At 36.3% G+C, this 15490-nt stretch overlaps 1 protein-coding gene across 28 annotated transcripts in view; it reads right to left on the bottom strand.

The window, feature by feature from the left end:
* LOC149651155 (uncharacterized) overlaps positions 1-15490 on the bottom strand; it is a 47144-nt gene that overhangs the window by 7167 nt on the left and 24487 nt on the right. For 11 of the 28 annotated variants that reach the window (XR_016371071.1, XR_016371087.1, XR_016371075.1 and 8 more), the window contains 2 exons: positions 8551-14619; positions 105-8376 (listed from right to left, as the gene is read on the bottom strand). Coding sequence is in view for 3 of the 28 variants with exons in the window: in XM_089847983.1 (XP_089704109.1) it covers positions 8612-8779; positions 8881-8913 (201 nt within the window). In the remaining 25 variants the exon portion in view is untranslated. Of the gene's footprint in view, positions 1-104; positions 8377-8441; positions 8491-8550; positions 14620-15490 lie in introns of those variants that run through there. The other 17 variants (XM_089847983.1, XR_016371089.1, XR_016371090.1 and 14 more) reach the window with 17 other exon arrangements.

Raw genomic sequence — 15490 nt, 5'->3', positions numbered from 1 at the left:
CAAAATGAACAGAGTGTAGTCAATTCTCGCGTCGTTCTCGAAATAGTTCTCAGTAAGTCTTTAGCATTACGAAGTATAGGAAGCGTCATACTTATGGAGCATACCTAATATATATTTATGATAGAAATTCTGCTTGGAAAAGGCATGTTCACGATCTGGGAAGCTCGGAAATGTTATTAATTAATCCTTTGGGTACATACGAATTCCCCAGTGGTCACTTTTTTTACAATACAGAATTATTTACTGGAAATCGTGTTTTACTTACATGAACGTATTTCATTGAATGTTATACTTACTATTGCGCCGTTACTTATGCTTTAACAAAATACTCTAGGGTAGTAGCGTATTTCAACGGGTCCCTTTTCAAGGCTTTAATGAATGCAGTAATGACCTTTCGCTGCTTTTAACACAATTAGAGTCTATGGAGACTCAGCCCTTATAATTCTATCGCTTCATATAAAAGACCACTACACACAAGCGAGGCTACACCATTCCGAAGAGTTTCATTTACATTCGTCGCCCGCAAAAGGAAGAATATTAAAAATATAGTAAGTTACTATCTTAGAAAGGTAATACCCAACAAATAAGAAACAATATTACTGCCGAGAAATTTCGTGCATTCTGAGCTTGACATTGTTTAAATCATTTGATTCAATGGAGAAATGACGGGGAAAACAATAAATAGGGGATGCGAGAAATTGCCTAGATTTAGCTTTATACGTATTGCACGCTATAACTTGAACACGCGTGACTATTTCCGTTTTTTAAGTGTTGATAATTAATGATTTTGGGGTAGTAACAGTTTCTCTCGGCTTGCAAAATATTTTCGCTATTACTATTAGCGAATATAAAAATCGCTTCTCTCCAGAGGGCGCCGCCGTTCTTATATATTTAAAAGAAAGTAAGAATTCCCCAAACACTACCAAGGAGGATTTAGTTAAGAGTTGAAAAGTGTTTCCTTTTGTTAAAACTCTCTCCGAAGTTACATAAATTGAAAGCGAATTTTTCTTGTCAGAATACAGACAGATTGTATTGGGTTAGTGGTTTTTAGAAGTGGGCAAAGGGTAAATTCCGAGGGGTCCGACATTCCCAAAAAACCGTACGGGATTTCGTGATTTCCTCTTTGATTTCGGATTTCATCTTTGATTTGGACTAAGATTTCGGATTTCATCTTTGATTTGGACTAAGATTTCGGATTTCTTCTTTGATTTCGGATTTCATCTTTGATTTGGACAAAGATTTCGGATTTCTTCTTTGATTTGGACAAAGATTTCAGATTTCTTCTTTGATTTCGGATTTCATCTTTGATTTGGACAAAGATTTCGGATTTCTTCTTTGATTTGGACAAAGATTTCGGATTTCATCTTTGATTTGGACAAAGATTTCGGATTTCATCTTTGATTTGGACAAAGATTTCGGATTTCATCTTTGATTTGGACAAAGATTTCGGATTTCTTCTTTGATTTCGCGATTTTCCCAAAGATTTCTTCTTTGATTTCGGGGTTTAGCCAAAAATTTCTTCTTTGATTTCTTGATTTCACCAAAGATTTCGTGATTTCATCTTTGATTTCGCGATTTAGCCAAAGATTTTGGAATTCCCTCTTTTTTTCCCAATTTCGTGATTTCTTCAAATATTTCGCAACAGATCGAGCGATAATATAAGAAAGTTGTATATTTCTTAATTGTGATTCTAAAATTTAATTCACTAAAATTTAAATCGCGCGTCTACCTTTCCCCTTCTCTACATTATTTTTTATTTTGGAAGCGAATGAAGTATAACGTAATTCTACTCCTGTTTCTAGTACTCCTTGCGTTTGCTGACACCTCGGGAATCATTAAGATTCCTTTTGGTTGTGGGAGGTTTTTGGAAGTATCATTTGTACGTTGTAGCGCGATCCTCGTGCTTTCAATTAATTTCGGAAACACTATTTAAATTCTCGCGAATAATGCTTTTTCAACATCGAAACAGGCAGTTCTTTCAAATAGCCAGAAAACAAACTCCTCTTACAGGCTATGATGTATTTAAAAATTGCCCAAGTAGCTAAACTAACCTCGGTTAATGTTAATGGGCGAGTCAGTGCTAATGACGTGCTGCTTAGAAGTCATCAAACATCAACCAAAAAAATTTATCTATTAATGGGTGCTCAAATATTAATTTTTATTTTTGCCCATTCAAAACCCGATTGAATCAATCGAAAAATTTCATATCAATTAATCGAGAAATTTCATATCAATCAAAACATTAATTTCAGGTCGTGAAGTATCCAATGAATTTAAATAATAATGTTTATTAAATTATTAAAGTTTTTAATGCATATCGAGCTTAAATTCGATGCATATCGAGCTTAAATTCGATGCATATCGAGCTTAAATTCGATGCATATCGAGCTTAAATTCATAACATAATGAACTTAAGTTCATTGTATATTTAAGTGATATCAATTAATATTTAACGTGGATTCGTCCAAATATTGCAATTACGAGAATTCACCCTAGTCATATTTACCACAAATTCATGAAAAATTCAATTTATGTCATTGCATATTTCACGCTGAATTTTCTGTTTTCACAGCGATTTAAGTGTGTAACTTACCCTTTGGAATGCTGTTGGTTTATAACAGCACTTCTTAAAACCAAAACACGGTATCTGGCTTGCCAATCTTACTGGCTAGAAAGCTCGCGAACCATTTACGTCAAAAATGGGGACAATTAATCAAAGAGACTGCCGGTTTATTTTGCGTGCTTTTTAATAAAAATGAACCTTTTCGATTTAAAACCTCGCACAAAGACCTTTGCCTTCAGTAACGGAACCCAGAGCAGGTGCCAAGATAAAATTCTAACGATATTATACTTCAGGGGTGCGCAACCCCGCTAATCGCGTCGAAGAGGTCTATATTAGCCGAGTAACGTTTTAATTTAAATGGGTAACATACCTTCGCTAGATGAAGGAAACTTTGAGAGAATTTTGCGTGGACCGCGTATAATTGTCCAGTTCTACCTTAATTTCTTTAATTTGGTAATTAAAATCACTGACTATATTTACTCTCGTGCGCTATCTTACCTAATCTAAATATTTAGCATTCTTAGTTAAATTAAAAGGATAATTTCTACAAACGAATTCCCGCACTTGGATGCGATTTTTAAAATATCTCCAACTTGGAAAATGGCTGCGTAAACATGGAAAATATGTTAAAAGGAAAGGGAAATTTAGAGATACTGGTCGGTCGAGTTTTTAACATAGATACATATATTGCTTTAGAAGGGCCCTAGATAAAAAGCGAAGATGACAACTATATTTTTCTGTTAAGAGCGCCATCTATCATTCACATAAATAAAATAGCATCAGCAAAAAAAAGAGACGATAAAGAGCGCGGCCTAATTAATTTGGCTTAGCAAAGTTTATAACTTTGAATGAAATGTATATTTTCAATTAATGTTTTTTAATTGAAAGAAATGTATACTTTAAATTAATATATTTTAAATTTTAAGAAATGTATAAATTTAATTTATTTCTTTTAATTTTAATAAAATAAATACTTTTACCTAATTTATTATAATTTTAAAGAAATGTGTATACTTTTGATTAATTAATCATAAATTTTAAGAACAGCGTATATACTTTCAATTAACTTACTTTCAATAAATGTACACTTTTGATTTATAAAAGTTTAGAGAAACTATACCATAGATTAAAATAGATCCTTACTGAGCCTGCCTTCTGTTCCCTTTATTTTAATTTCTATGGTGTAAATCAGTAAAGCGAGCTTTTAAAGTTCAACGGAGCCGACTGATAAAATTCTTACCATAATAGCGCATGGTCCCTTAAGTGCATTTGATTTTTAAATCAAATTTTGCTAATTGCAATTTTAATTAAATAAAGGCATAGTCGCGCATGATTTTTACTTGATACTGATTTGAAGTTCAAGAAAATATTTGCATAAAATATTCCCAAGTGTGTAGAAAGCAACCAGTAGAAAGCACGTTTCCGCTTTTACATTTGAATATCCTTGAATAACTTTCACAATTGCCAAACGCGCAAATCTTTATCTTTTCCTATTTTCAATCACTTTATTAAACTTTACTTTTAAATAGAGGAAAAAAATTAATATTAGTCTAAAGGCTTAGCAAAATGAGACCAAGCGGCCATTTTACTTGTTTGCATTGTACCATCTTTCTCCAAGACCTTGTCGTCTGCTAGCTTTATTTTCTTTATTATTTTGGGACACTTTAGCTAGCAAACTTTATTATGGGTTCCGCCATTAAGATTCTGGTTCATTATATAGAAGGTTCATGTACACATTAAGGCGTTTTGAACTTATGAAGCGTTTTGCCGCGTGAATAGCGTCGTCAGATGTCGCTATTGCGGTAACACAAGGTTTGGGTGCGATATTTCAAACGTACACGCTACGCAACGCTTCAAAACGCGCTAATGTATAGTACATTTTATAGTATACAGGTCATACGTATATTTCAATGCGTTTTCGAGTAAAGCGTGATTTTCGCCAACCGACATGTCATTTGATAGAACTTTGGGATAAGCGATCCCAGGTGAGGCAGATCCAACATTATAAACATAGGAGTAATATAGTTTAGAGTATCAGCCAAAACCCAAGGTTATATGTAACGTGGGAACAAAGCTTTCCGAAGAGTACTATTCTTATTTTCACGTCACGTTACGTTACTTATTATTCGTCCAATAATTCGCGTTTCCTTTTTAGTCCTTCCTTACTTGTAGCAAAGGAGAAAAATCTCTTATCTACTAGTACAGTCTCATTGAAAATGAAGCCATCATTCCACATTGTACCGGGAATGGGAATCGATATGATATTGCATAATTCAAGTCATACTTAATGTTATTACGCTACCTCTACTATAGGTATAAGAATTCGCTATTAACGCTCGGTGTGTTTTGTGAAAAAGTCATTATCTCTAATGAATTTCTCCTAGGTCTTTTACAGTCTGGGAGTATTTTAGGTTTTGCGCATGGGGAATGGGAGTCGGTTCATTTTTACCTGTCTGACTTTTAATTTACCGAGGGAAACATTAATAAAACATTTCATCGCGATCATTAATTTCTCCAGCTAACCGCAACGCTCCGCTGTTTCATTATTTTTCTCGTTTTTTCGGTCCTCGTTGATGACTTTCGCATTTAAATTGGCGTCCTTAATTATCGGCGTTAAAGACACGACGCGTACCACTCGAATGATTAACGACCAAATTGTATTCGATGTTTTATTAATGTCACATACACCTCGCGCCATTATTAGAATTTGACGCCCTACTAGGACCTATTAATGATCTCACCAACAACGCGTTTTACACTTCAAGCTAGACGCGTTTTTCGACATGATCATGTATTGGCAGGTATAATGATAACGTTAAGAGTAGAACCCTATTTATAAAATTGTGAAAGGTCATTTGAATAATAATTACCTTATGGTATTGGCAATCTTGTTTGAATATTGCTTCGTCTATAAGTCACGTGACCTAGATGTATTGCAGGGTAGCATTTCCGTTTACATAAAATATTTAGGGGCCAGTCACCTTGATTAGTCTAAGCCTTTGTCGTCGAATTTTTGGAAGGCGCCACATCAAACGAGAAACATAATCATCATAAACTAATTATAATACAAAATTTAACACTAATTTACATTCCTTATATTACTGAAACTTTAAAATGAATGTGAGTAAACTAGCCAAGCCAAGGCTTAGCGGTTTTTCGCGATCGCGAAAAGCAGATAATCCACTAGCTTCAGTCAGTCCTAAACAGAAATTAAGTAACTCTTCATTTTAAGCAGAGCGCACTCGATCAAGCTTGATTCTCGAGCCGCCGGAGTGATCGAGTGGGCTTTGCTTCAAGGAAATGGTCAGCTTTCATTCGCCATTAATTTTTAAAAACAATTAAAATCTAACAGAAGAAGCCAATATATTTTGTCATCCGTCAAATTTCACAGATGTTACCACAAGGGACCAACTTTGCTACACGACTGAGGGTATCGTGTGTCCGAACGTCTTATTTTGAGTGTTTATAAGTTATACAACCCAAGTAAACGCCGAATGTAAAAGGGGATTTAGTTGGGGGGGGGGGTTCATTTTTGGAGGAGTAGGTCTAAGAAAAATCTTGTTATTTGTAGCATTTCTCGGCGCCAACTAGCTTCTTCTGCGGAGAGCTTCGTTTAAACTAAAACAATTTTAGTGAATTGTAAACTCTAATTAAAATGTCAAGGCCTTCCCTGTACCTTTTTAAATTTCTACCTCCGGGCTGAGTTGTTTATTATTTTCCACCGCTTGAGACCGGAGACCGTTTTCGATAAAAACGGTCTTGGTTGAAACTAAGTTTTTAGAAATTTTCCTCTCTTCTGCGCAAGGCTCTACGTGAGAACATTCAGAACTGCAGTCTATCACTAAAAAAGAAAGAACTGGTCCCTTGAAGTTGTATTATTATCATCTGAAGTTACTAATAAATTGTACTAGAGAAATTGTCAAAGATATTCTACCACACTGGGTCTTTATCTTTATGAAACAACGGCGAAACATTTGCCATTTGTTAAGATACGATACGATGCTGGTAGTGTCACTTGACGAGAAGAACTTTGGCCGCCAAAAAACGTTTAATTTATTGTTAGAAGAATTTTATTTACACAGGCTGTTCTAGGGGGTTTGGAGATTTACGATTCTGTTTGCGTTTAATGTTGGCCGCCGCTGCCACTTACAAAGATCATCCTTCCCTTAGTTATACGCCACGAATTCAAGAGATAGATAGAAGAGTGTGTCTCGCTATAAATCCTCGCAAATTAAACCTTTAACGCCATTCGCATAAATCGAACTAGATTAGAGCTTTATCCGAAAAAGTAAAAGATAAGCTTTTATCATTCTGATTTATATTTCCCGGATCTTTTAATAGACAACTACGTGAAGACCCCAATTCCTCCACGTTCTAAACTATTGCGAAAGATAATTTTTTTTTCACATCAGCTCAGTTTCAATTTACACGATAGATTTTATTACCGTGACACCAGGTGGAGCGAAGAAGAGCATGGCCAGTCCTCTTATAATCACGAATTTCCCGTCCTGTAGTGTAAACAATTCCAACAATCGTGAACTTACAGAGATATACCTTTTTTATTTATTTAAATTTAAATGATGGTAGCGTTTAATTTTCAGTAATATCAGACTGATTAATTTAAAGTACTTAATTATTTCGTATTATGAGCGTTAGTTTTTACCTCGTATGGTTATGTAATAACCAACGAAGTAATGCGCTGATACCCAGCTATTTAGTTAGTTGGTAAGTTATTTAGTTATTTAGTTAGTTGGTTAGTTATTTAGCTAGTTGGTTAGTTCTTTAGTATAATGCACGCGATTCAATGGATATTGAAATCGTAAAAGGGACTGGCAAAAATAACCGCTTTGATAGTTCAAAAATCGTGGCACGAGGACGGTTTTGAAGTTCAGTATAATGCCCAGGTTCAAAAAGGAGTTTTAAAACGTATCTTAGAGTTTCTAGAAGTGTAGAATCATTTTTAAATACGTCCTAGAAATAAATAATTTCGCATTTTTTTATAGTCTCTTGTTAGTATATATTGTCCCCGACTTCCACCAGAACCATTGATAACCACACGGAGTAATGCAAAAGGATTTTTGCCCTTGTTCTTATTTTAAAATCGAAAATATTTGGAAACTTTCTGAAAACGAAAAATAAAATTGGCACCACACATTTTCGTTACGGCAGTAAATTCGATAATATCTTATGGTTCATTAAATTCGATGTAGTTGTTACTGACAGAAAATTGTATGGCCAAGTAAGATTTGAGTTGATAAAATGAAAGTTAAAATATTGAAAAACTTGAATTATCTAACTACCTTGTGATAGACTCGTTTCAAAAAGTGTCCGGTGTTTGCCCACCTTGTTTTCGTACCACAGAACAACCAGTATGTGGATCCAAAGACGTTAGATATGGCTTCAAATAAAGGACTGGTAAAAGTTGAAGACGATACTGCGCCACCTCCTCTCCCTTAAATCTACAAGCGAGTCAACTACGTCTATTTTGTGCAGAGATAGCCCAAAATAGGCCCGCATTGTTCAACCTGTTTAACTTATTTGAAAATAAGAAAATTCTTTTCGTAGATATATAGATGGCTTCATTCTAGCAAATGATGATTTCGATGACTGAGGCTTTGGAAAGCGGGAATTAGGTTCCGCGAACGCGAACTGTCACTCAACAAGCCATTTTTCTTCCGCAGCCAAGATGAGTTGAAAGAAAAATAGTTCCAGGCACCATTCGACCGTGGAAAGAAAGCATCTTGGTCTCGCAGGGGGAAGTGCGTTAAGAAACGGTAAAATCAGAGACTTTTTGTCTCGTGAGGGACTTGAATCTACAAAAGAAAATCCAAGATATCAAATTCTACATTTGGGAAAACCGCATTACCGATGAAGGTGAAACTATTTTTTCTGAAATGTTACTCTTAAGTCACATCAAGAAGTGATATCTAGTTTACTAGGGAAGGTATAAATAAAAAAGAAAAGCGAGAACTCAAAAAAAGCCTTACCAAGGCTGCTAGCTTCAACTCCCCCTCTTTATACACTCTTTGATACAATGTAATGTCAGTTTCAGTTCATTTTATTCATGGCGATTCCTGTCCGGGTCGATTTTGGGTCCCTGGCACGGTCTTGGAAGACTTGATGAATTAGTAGGGGTAGAGAGCCGCAATTTGGGCGAAGACTGAAGGCTGAAGAGTAGAGCTTTGCCACAGAGGCCAGCGTCCTCTTAAAGCGATCCTTCGCCATAAGCGACAAAATATTTATTGCAATATTTATTCGGCCGCCCAATAAATCTCTTCAGCTATGGCCTCGGCTCTCAACCAACTTCCTTTCCTTACCCAACAGTAATTACTTTTTTCCTCGCCCGTCATGCCATACCCATACTTGGCCTTACAATTAATTACGCTACGTTATGCTAAAGTGCAACCAATCTAGCATAAAGTTTTTCTGCAATATATTTTTCTTTAAAAATATTAGAAACAAGTTGGGAAACCAAAATAAACCTCTCCGAGTCGAGACGCAATTAAGAGAATCTACTAAAATAAGTAAATAACTAAATATAATTGATATTAACTATTTTAATCGTCATTAATTTACCTTGATTCCAGAAAAGGTTTTAAGAAACTTTATCCCTAAAAATATTTTTAACATAGCTATTGTTTACGTTTACTTCTAACAATACTTCTTTAACAATTTTTGGAAATTTAGGGTATATAAGGTGATTGATTCACGATAATTGATAAGAATATCCACAATTGCCTGAACCTTTGGTGGAAGCCCTGCCATTGGGAGGGTAGACGTTTCTCGTAACCCTAGCCGATCGCCGTGTAGTTCTTAATCCTAACGATGGGAGTAGAAGCCAAAAGTTCATTTCTGTGAACACGTTTGCTCCGAACGCGGTGACAGACACACACACGTCCAGAGTAATACCTCTCCGTGACATAATCGTTTCTCGGAGAGGTAGAAAGCAGACTTATACCAACTACAGAGAGTACAGAACCGTAATAAATATAAAGGTTAATTTTGAATTTAAGTCAACATTAAATATTCTCTCATGCGTGGGCGAAGATGTTTTAGAATGTGTTTTCCGAAGATTTAATGTTAAATTTATAGAAATACTATCATGTAACGATATATTTTTTTGAAGATTGATTACCGTTTCTATCGTTAATGGATTGGCAAAGTTATGTAGGGTTAGTAAGGTCAAAGGCAAATTGAAAAAACCGAAAGTGAGACAGTAGGGATATTGTTGGCAATGATCTAAAATTAGAGCTCTGACTGGTCTAGAGAGAGTATTTCCCGTTGCAAAAATTGCAGAGGCAAAGTCTCTGTTATTCATTTTTGCCTTTGTTATGGTCGTTCTTTAAATTTTAATTCGTTGGCGCGATTTATTGAAATAAATCCCTCGTTCCTATGGGGACCAAAAATGTTACGTGAAAGTCGAGCCACTTTTCAAAGCGTTTCGCATTAGTATTGCAGCTTGTGAATAATGAAGGTTGCAAGGCTTAGTCGCTTCAGTCACGAGACGAGAAGAGGTATAATGAATTAGGGAATCGTTTAAAGTTATTTATTATTCTTTCAGGCTCCAAAAATCGAGGCGGTTCGTGTTTAGAATGGCTTTGCATGAGAAGACCTTCTGGCTTCGTAAATTATTGTGTCGTTTACTATAACAGGGCCGCCTATGCACTCACCGACGTCAAACCTCTTTTAGCCCACAGGGTTGAACAACTTTTTAACTACAGCCACAGTTTCAATTATGGCTGTATATCTGAGGGTAAGGATATAGTTTTAAAGCAATATCGACCCATCATGTCCGGCTGGCTAATTGACCATTACATAAAAATTTAAGAGTTTTTGTAACATTGACGATTATTTACTTTAAACGTAAACGATTCAACTTCAAAGGCTCGCACTTAACATCTACAGATGTTCGTAGCTTTAATACGACGGAAATGCAATGTAACTTCTATTTAAAAACAAACTCTACCAAAAAAATTAATAATCGTGATTATTAGATTTAAAATTTTAAATATTAGACATTAAAAATACAAGAAACCGAAGTTACAGTAAAAAGGTCTGTTCCCGCGACTCTATGGGACTACTTTAAAGGGGTAGGAAACAGGGGAGAGCGGATATGACCTGGCGCTCTTTTGCAGGTTTGATGAAACTTTTGGTTTTATTATATATACTTTTGCTATTGAGTGATTAAAAATTAACAGAAGCATCAATAAAATTTAAATATCGCGAAAAGTCAGCAGTTATTTTATAATTATTCTTTAAAAACATAGTGTCAAAAGGAACAACATTTGTTTGCGCAACAAAACCGAAGTATATAGCAATTTTCGTTTGCATTTGGACTTTAATAATAAGTTATATAGTTTGAAACAAGGAATGAAAGATTGCCTGGAAGGTCGGTGAAGCGAAACTAGGCGGGCGCGTTAATCGAACCTCACTCGCAAAGTAATCATTTGTCATCGCGGGTGCATCAGCTATATTTGGGCGAGTGGAACTCCGAGCGAGTTCAGTCTAGTTTGAGAGAAGGCAGGCGCGGCTAGTTGTTAGATTACATTGCTAATTAAATGTGAAGCCAGTCCCGCCGCTGATAAATCGTCTAAACGGTCGTTGACGCGTCCCGTCCCCCTGCATTAATATTGAAACCCCCTCGCAGAGTGTCAATTTAAACCGAGTGTTTAATTGTACGTTGTACCGATCCGCGTCATCCATTACGACAAGAGAATTGAGCGCCAGAAAAAAAATGCTGCCTAACAAGATTTATGTCGATTAAGCTATACCGCACCAGGATGATTTTAATATAACAATATGTATTAAAAAGCTGTAGGAATCTAAATTTTGGGAAAAAATTACCTGGCCGTGTCTTATTTATTTGTAGTTACGCTCTGGTCTCGAGCCAAAAATTTCCAAAAAAAATATTGGTAATTCTCCTATTTTCTGATAATTTTTTACCGATTCACCTTTTTATAAACAGTACACGTAATAATCACCTTCAACAGTAAAGGGGGTCCCTTCGTGTTGTCAAAATTCAAATGCAACATTACACCAAAAACAAATATGCTCAATAATCAGTGGGTCGAGTTTTCAACGGTTGTTGGTTAAACCGCGTTTGACAATTACTTTGTTGTCTTCTTATTAACACTAGACTATTGTAGCCAAACTGGGATGCATTTTTAAAAGGCAACTCAATCGTTAACATAGTTCATCGGCACCCAAACTCTGAACGTTTGTAAATCGCGTAGAGATCCAAGCAAATGAGACAAAAATATATTAATTAATTTGTTGACTCCATCCTGGACACCATCGAAAAATATGACCCATATTTACAGTGCATGGCTTTATTTTGTTCCTTTCTTCAATGACAAAACCGGCTTATTTTCATACAGGACATATATCACTGGTCTTTCAACCGCCTTCGAAATCTGATATTCATTCAAAAATTACAAACCACGCTATCTTTAAAACCCCAGGTTAATACAGTTAAATCAAGATATTGGTTTCCAAGTCAAAAATTACCATCGGAATGCGTGTTTGGTATTTTGTTGTGACATTGAAATTGAACGAAAAGGTTTAATTTCGAGAATTTAATTACGGTGTTATATAGATGAAAGATTAAGTCTGTTGGTTGGTTGGGTTTGGTCCAGTCAACTCGATTCATTTTTCAAGTCCTCGCGCCCCCAGAAAACGCATGACGTACCGGCCGCCACGGATCCGGACTTAAGACGCGAGAAAAGATTGAACGACGTACCAGAACCGGGCAAACTGCTTTTTGGCGGTCGTCTAAAGAAAGAGCTCATTTTCGCAAAGGTCAAGTCTCCCATCAAAAACAATTCAATAAGTAAAAATGTCCAGAAATTTTGGTACGCATAACCGACTAGAAGAGCAGAACCGTCTAAGTACACTCTGCTGCGAGAGGCTTGGAAAAACCATTCATCGGAAAATGGCCCATATAACAGAATCCCTAAAAGAAAAACACCAAAACTGTGTCGTGCATTTGGATTTATCGTTTGTAGATCAAGAACGTTCGGGCAATTGAGATTATTGTTTTTAAATGGCAACCTCTCGAGCAATTGGAATTCAGCTAAATAGAAAAACGTTCCCGTCAAAACGAATCGCAATAAACCGCCAAAAAAAGATTTATATACTGTGTAGGGCAATTGGAATTATCGTTTCTACACCGCGACGTCTTTGGATTTTCGTTTGTGGATCGTGACCTGTCGAGCAATTGGGATTATGGTTTTTAGATCGTGACCTGTCGGGCAGTTGGGCAGTTGGGATTTTCGTTTGTGGATCGTGACCTGTCGAGCAATTGGGATTATGGTTTTTAGATCGTGACCTGTCGGGCAGTTGGGATTATTGTTTTAGATCGTGACCTGTCGGGAAATTGGGATTATGGTTTTTAGATCGTGACCTGTCGGGAAATTGGGATTATGGTTTTTAGATAGTGACCTGTCGGGCAATTGGGATTATGGTTTTTAGATAGTGACCTGTCCGGCAATTGGGATTATGGTTTTTAGATGGTGACCTGTCGGGTAATTGGTATTATGGTTTTTAGATCGTGGCCTGTCGGGCAATTGGCATTATGGTTTTTAGATCGTGGCCTGTCGGGCAATTGGCATTATGGTTTTTAGATCTTGACCTGTCGGGCAATTGGGATTATGGTTTTTAGATCGTGATCTGTCGGGCAATTGGGTTGAACTATTGGCGGGTGTAAAGTTCAAGTACGTCGATTGAGATTATCGTGCGCAGATGGCTTGGTTTAACGAAACGATACGGCCTGGAGAACTTACAACACAGTGCTAGGTAAGCAAATCGCATTGAAAGTGCAATTTCCAGTACGACCCATAACATTCAGAATTAAGAGTCGTAGACAATAGTCGTCTTTAGTTTTGCCTGAAACCAAAGAGGAAACTATGCTACGCTCAAGATCACTTTAAAGAGACACAATGCTCTTTGTCTGAGACTGTTCCTTGGAGAAGCGAAATACCTTTGACGAAGAAAGATTGCGTTGCCAATTGCGGACGTCGGTTATTTCCAAAGAAACTCGGAAAGGAAAGATTTATGGTGGCGTCATTTATCAATCGAGCTCGCGGCCGAGAACGTAAAATAAGAAAAAGCACGAGGAAGTTGAAGTTAGGGTAGCGCGCTCCAACATTCATTTATTAAGTCCCGCCGTTTTCTCCACTTTTTTCTTTGAAAGGCTAATGATAAATTAACGGCGATTCCCCCCACTGCACCTCCCCCCTCTCTCTCTCTCTCTCACACACACACACACACACGCAGCCCGAAAACGGATTACTTTATTCCACGCGCGTACCACCAAACATTTTTCTCAAAACTGCCTCGATCTCCCACCCAGGTAGGTGGGAGGAAAAAAAACTCAAACAAGAGCGACAAGTCAAACTAAAAACCTTTCTACTCGAAACAATGTTTTAAAAATGTTCTTAAAAAGAAAACCCAGTGATGGTAAGAACTACTTTTCTACATTGCTGAGTATAGCGTATCAAAATAATTAGGTTTTGCCACAGCCCTTGGGAAAGTGAGAAAGGTTTTTGAAAATGTGAGTCAAATGTCAGGAAGAAGTTTGGGAATTGTAGATTTGTCAGGAGGCATTGTGTGCAAAACTGACGAATGGTTTCAAGCACAAGTACGCAGTCAAACTCAAAGTTACCAGGTTAGCACCACGAAATCTGTAATCACTAAGAGTCATGAAAATTATAACGATCATACACCTCAAATTCCTAACATTTTTGTCCGAGAGTGTTAAGGCAATAACTTTAAATAGATCAAAAATTGGTAAACAACAGAATATACTAGGGCGAAACCGAGACATCGTGTCATAAATATCATACTGGTTCCTCAATTTGTTATTATGATAAAGTTAATCTCAAATTTTAAAATAACTTTTCTGATAACATGTTATATCATAATTACCTGACGCACCTGTATATTTGATGTTGTGGTTCCTCTTATTCCTTTAAAAACGTTTAAAAGAATGAGACTTTTTATGTGACGCCATTATTTGGTCTCTTCGTAAACATCAGGATGTACCTGTTTAATTTATTCTGAAAATAAATGAATTTTTGTATACTTTTGAACCTGCTGTTTCAGTTAAATGTTTGTAGCCTAGTTCAGGTTACCCTCATCGTTAATTAAAAAGCTACATAGCCCGCTACACCTATTATGTTATAATAACTTCCATCCGTCCATGTGCACGCACCTCAACAAAACCGGTAAAGTCGTCCAGTCTCCGCGGATTAAAAAACTTCTCTTTAATTAATATGAAAAATTATTTCGTCTGTCGAAAAACGGCAACATTTTTTAAGCGCTTAACTTTTGCACTATCACGAATATCTTTGAAAATTTTTAATTTAAAAACTCAGCCGGTTATACGGGACGATGCTATGCGTGTACACGGAGCGCGCCGAATAGTGTCGCCTCGGGGCTATAATTAATGTCTATAAATCAACTTCTCAAAATGTATATTAAAGAAAAAATTAATTACTCGACGGAGGATAAAATGTAAAAGAGAATAATCACCGCCTCTTTATTACGCGATTCGAATCTGCAATGATTTAAATGATTTATCCGACGTCACTTCCTGTTTCACGCGACATCTCGTGAAAGGACCGGATGCGCCGCCTCTCTTTCTTAAGTACTCTTTCGCCAATAAATGATGGCAAACAATTTAAATCTTACAAGATTGATGTTTTATCCTTCATATTTTTAATTGATCGTTTTACGCCGTTTTCAATTGAGATTTTACTTAGAATAACTATCCTGGAGTGATAATTATAATTAATTTAAAATTAAGTTCGGTTTGTTACAATATTACTCCGTGGTTCCAAAATATAGCAGCCAAGCAAAAACAACAATAGTGAAATTTGCTATAAGTCATTTAAACAAGTTGGGAAACCAAAATAAACCTCTCCGAGT

This window comes from Phalangium opilio, unplaced genomic scaffold (assembly GCF_054372755.1).
Source record: "Phalangium opilio isolate 3A_F unplaced genomic scaffold, DU_Popi_V2 ptg000082l_1, whole genome shotgun sequence".
Lineage (NCBI taxonomy): Eukaryota > Metazoa > Arthropoda > Arachnida > Opiliones > Phalangiidae > Phalangium > Phalangium opilio.
Note: the sequence above shows the minus strand (reverse complement) of the source record. Positions and strands in the feature narration are given on the sequence as shown.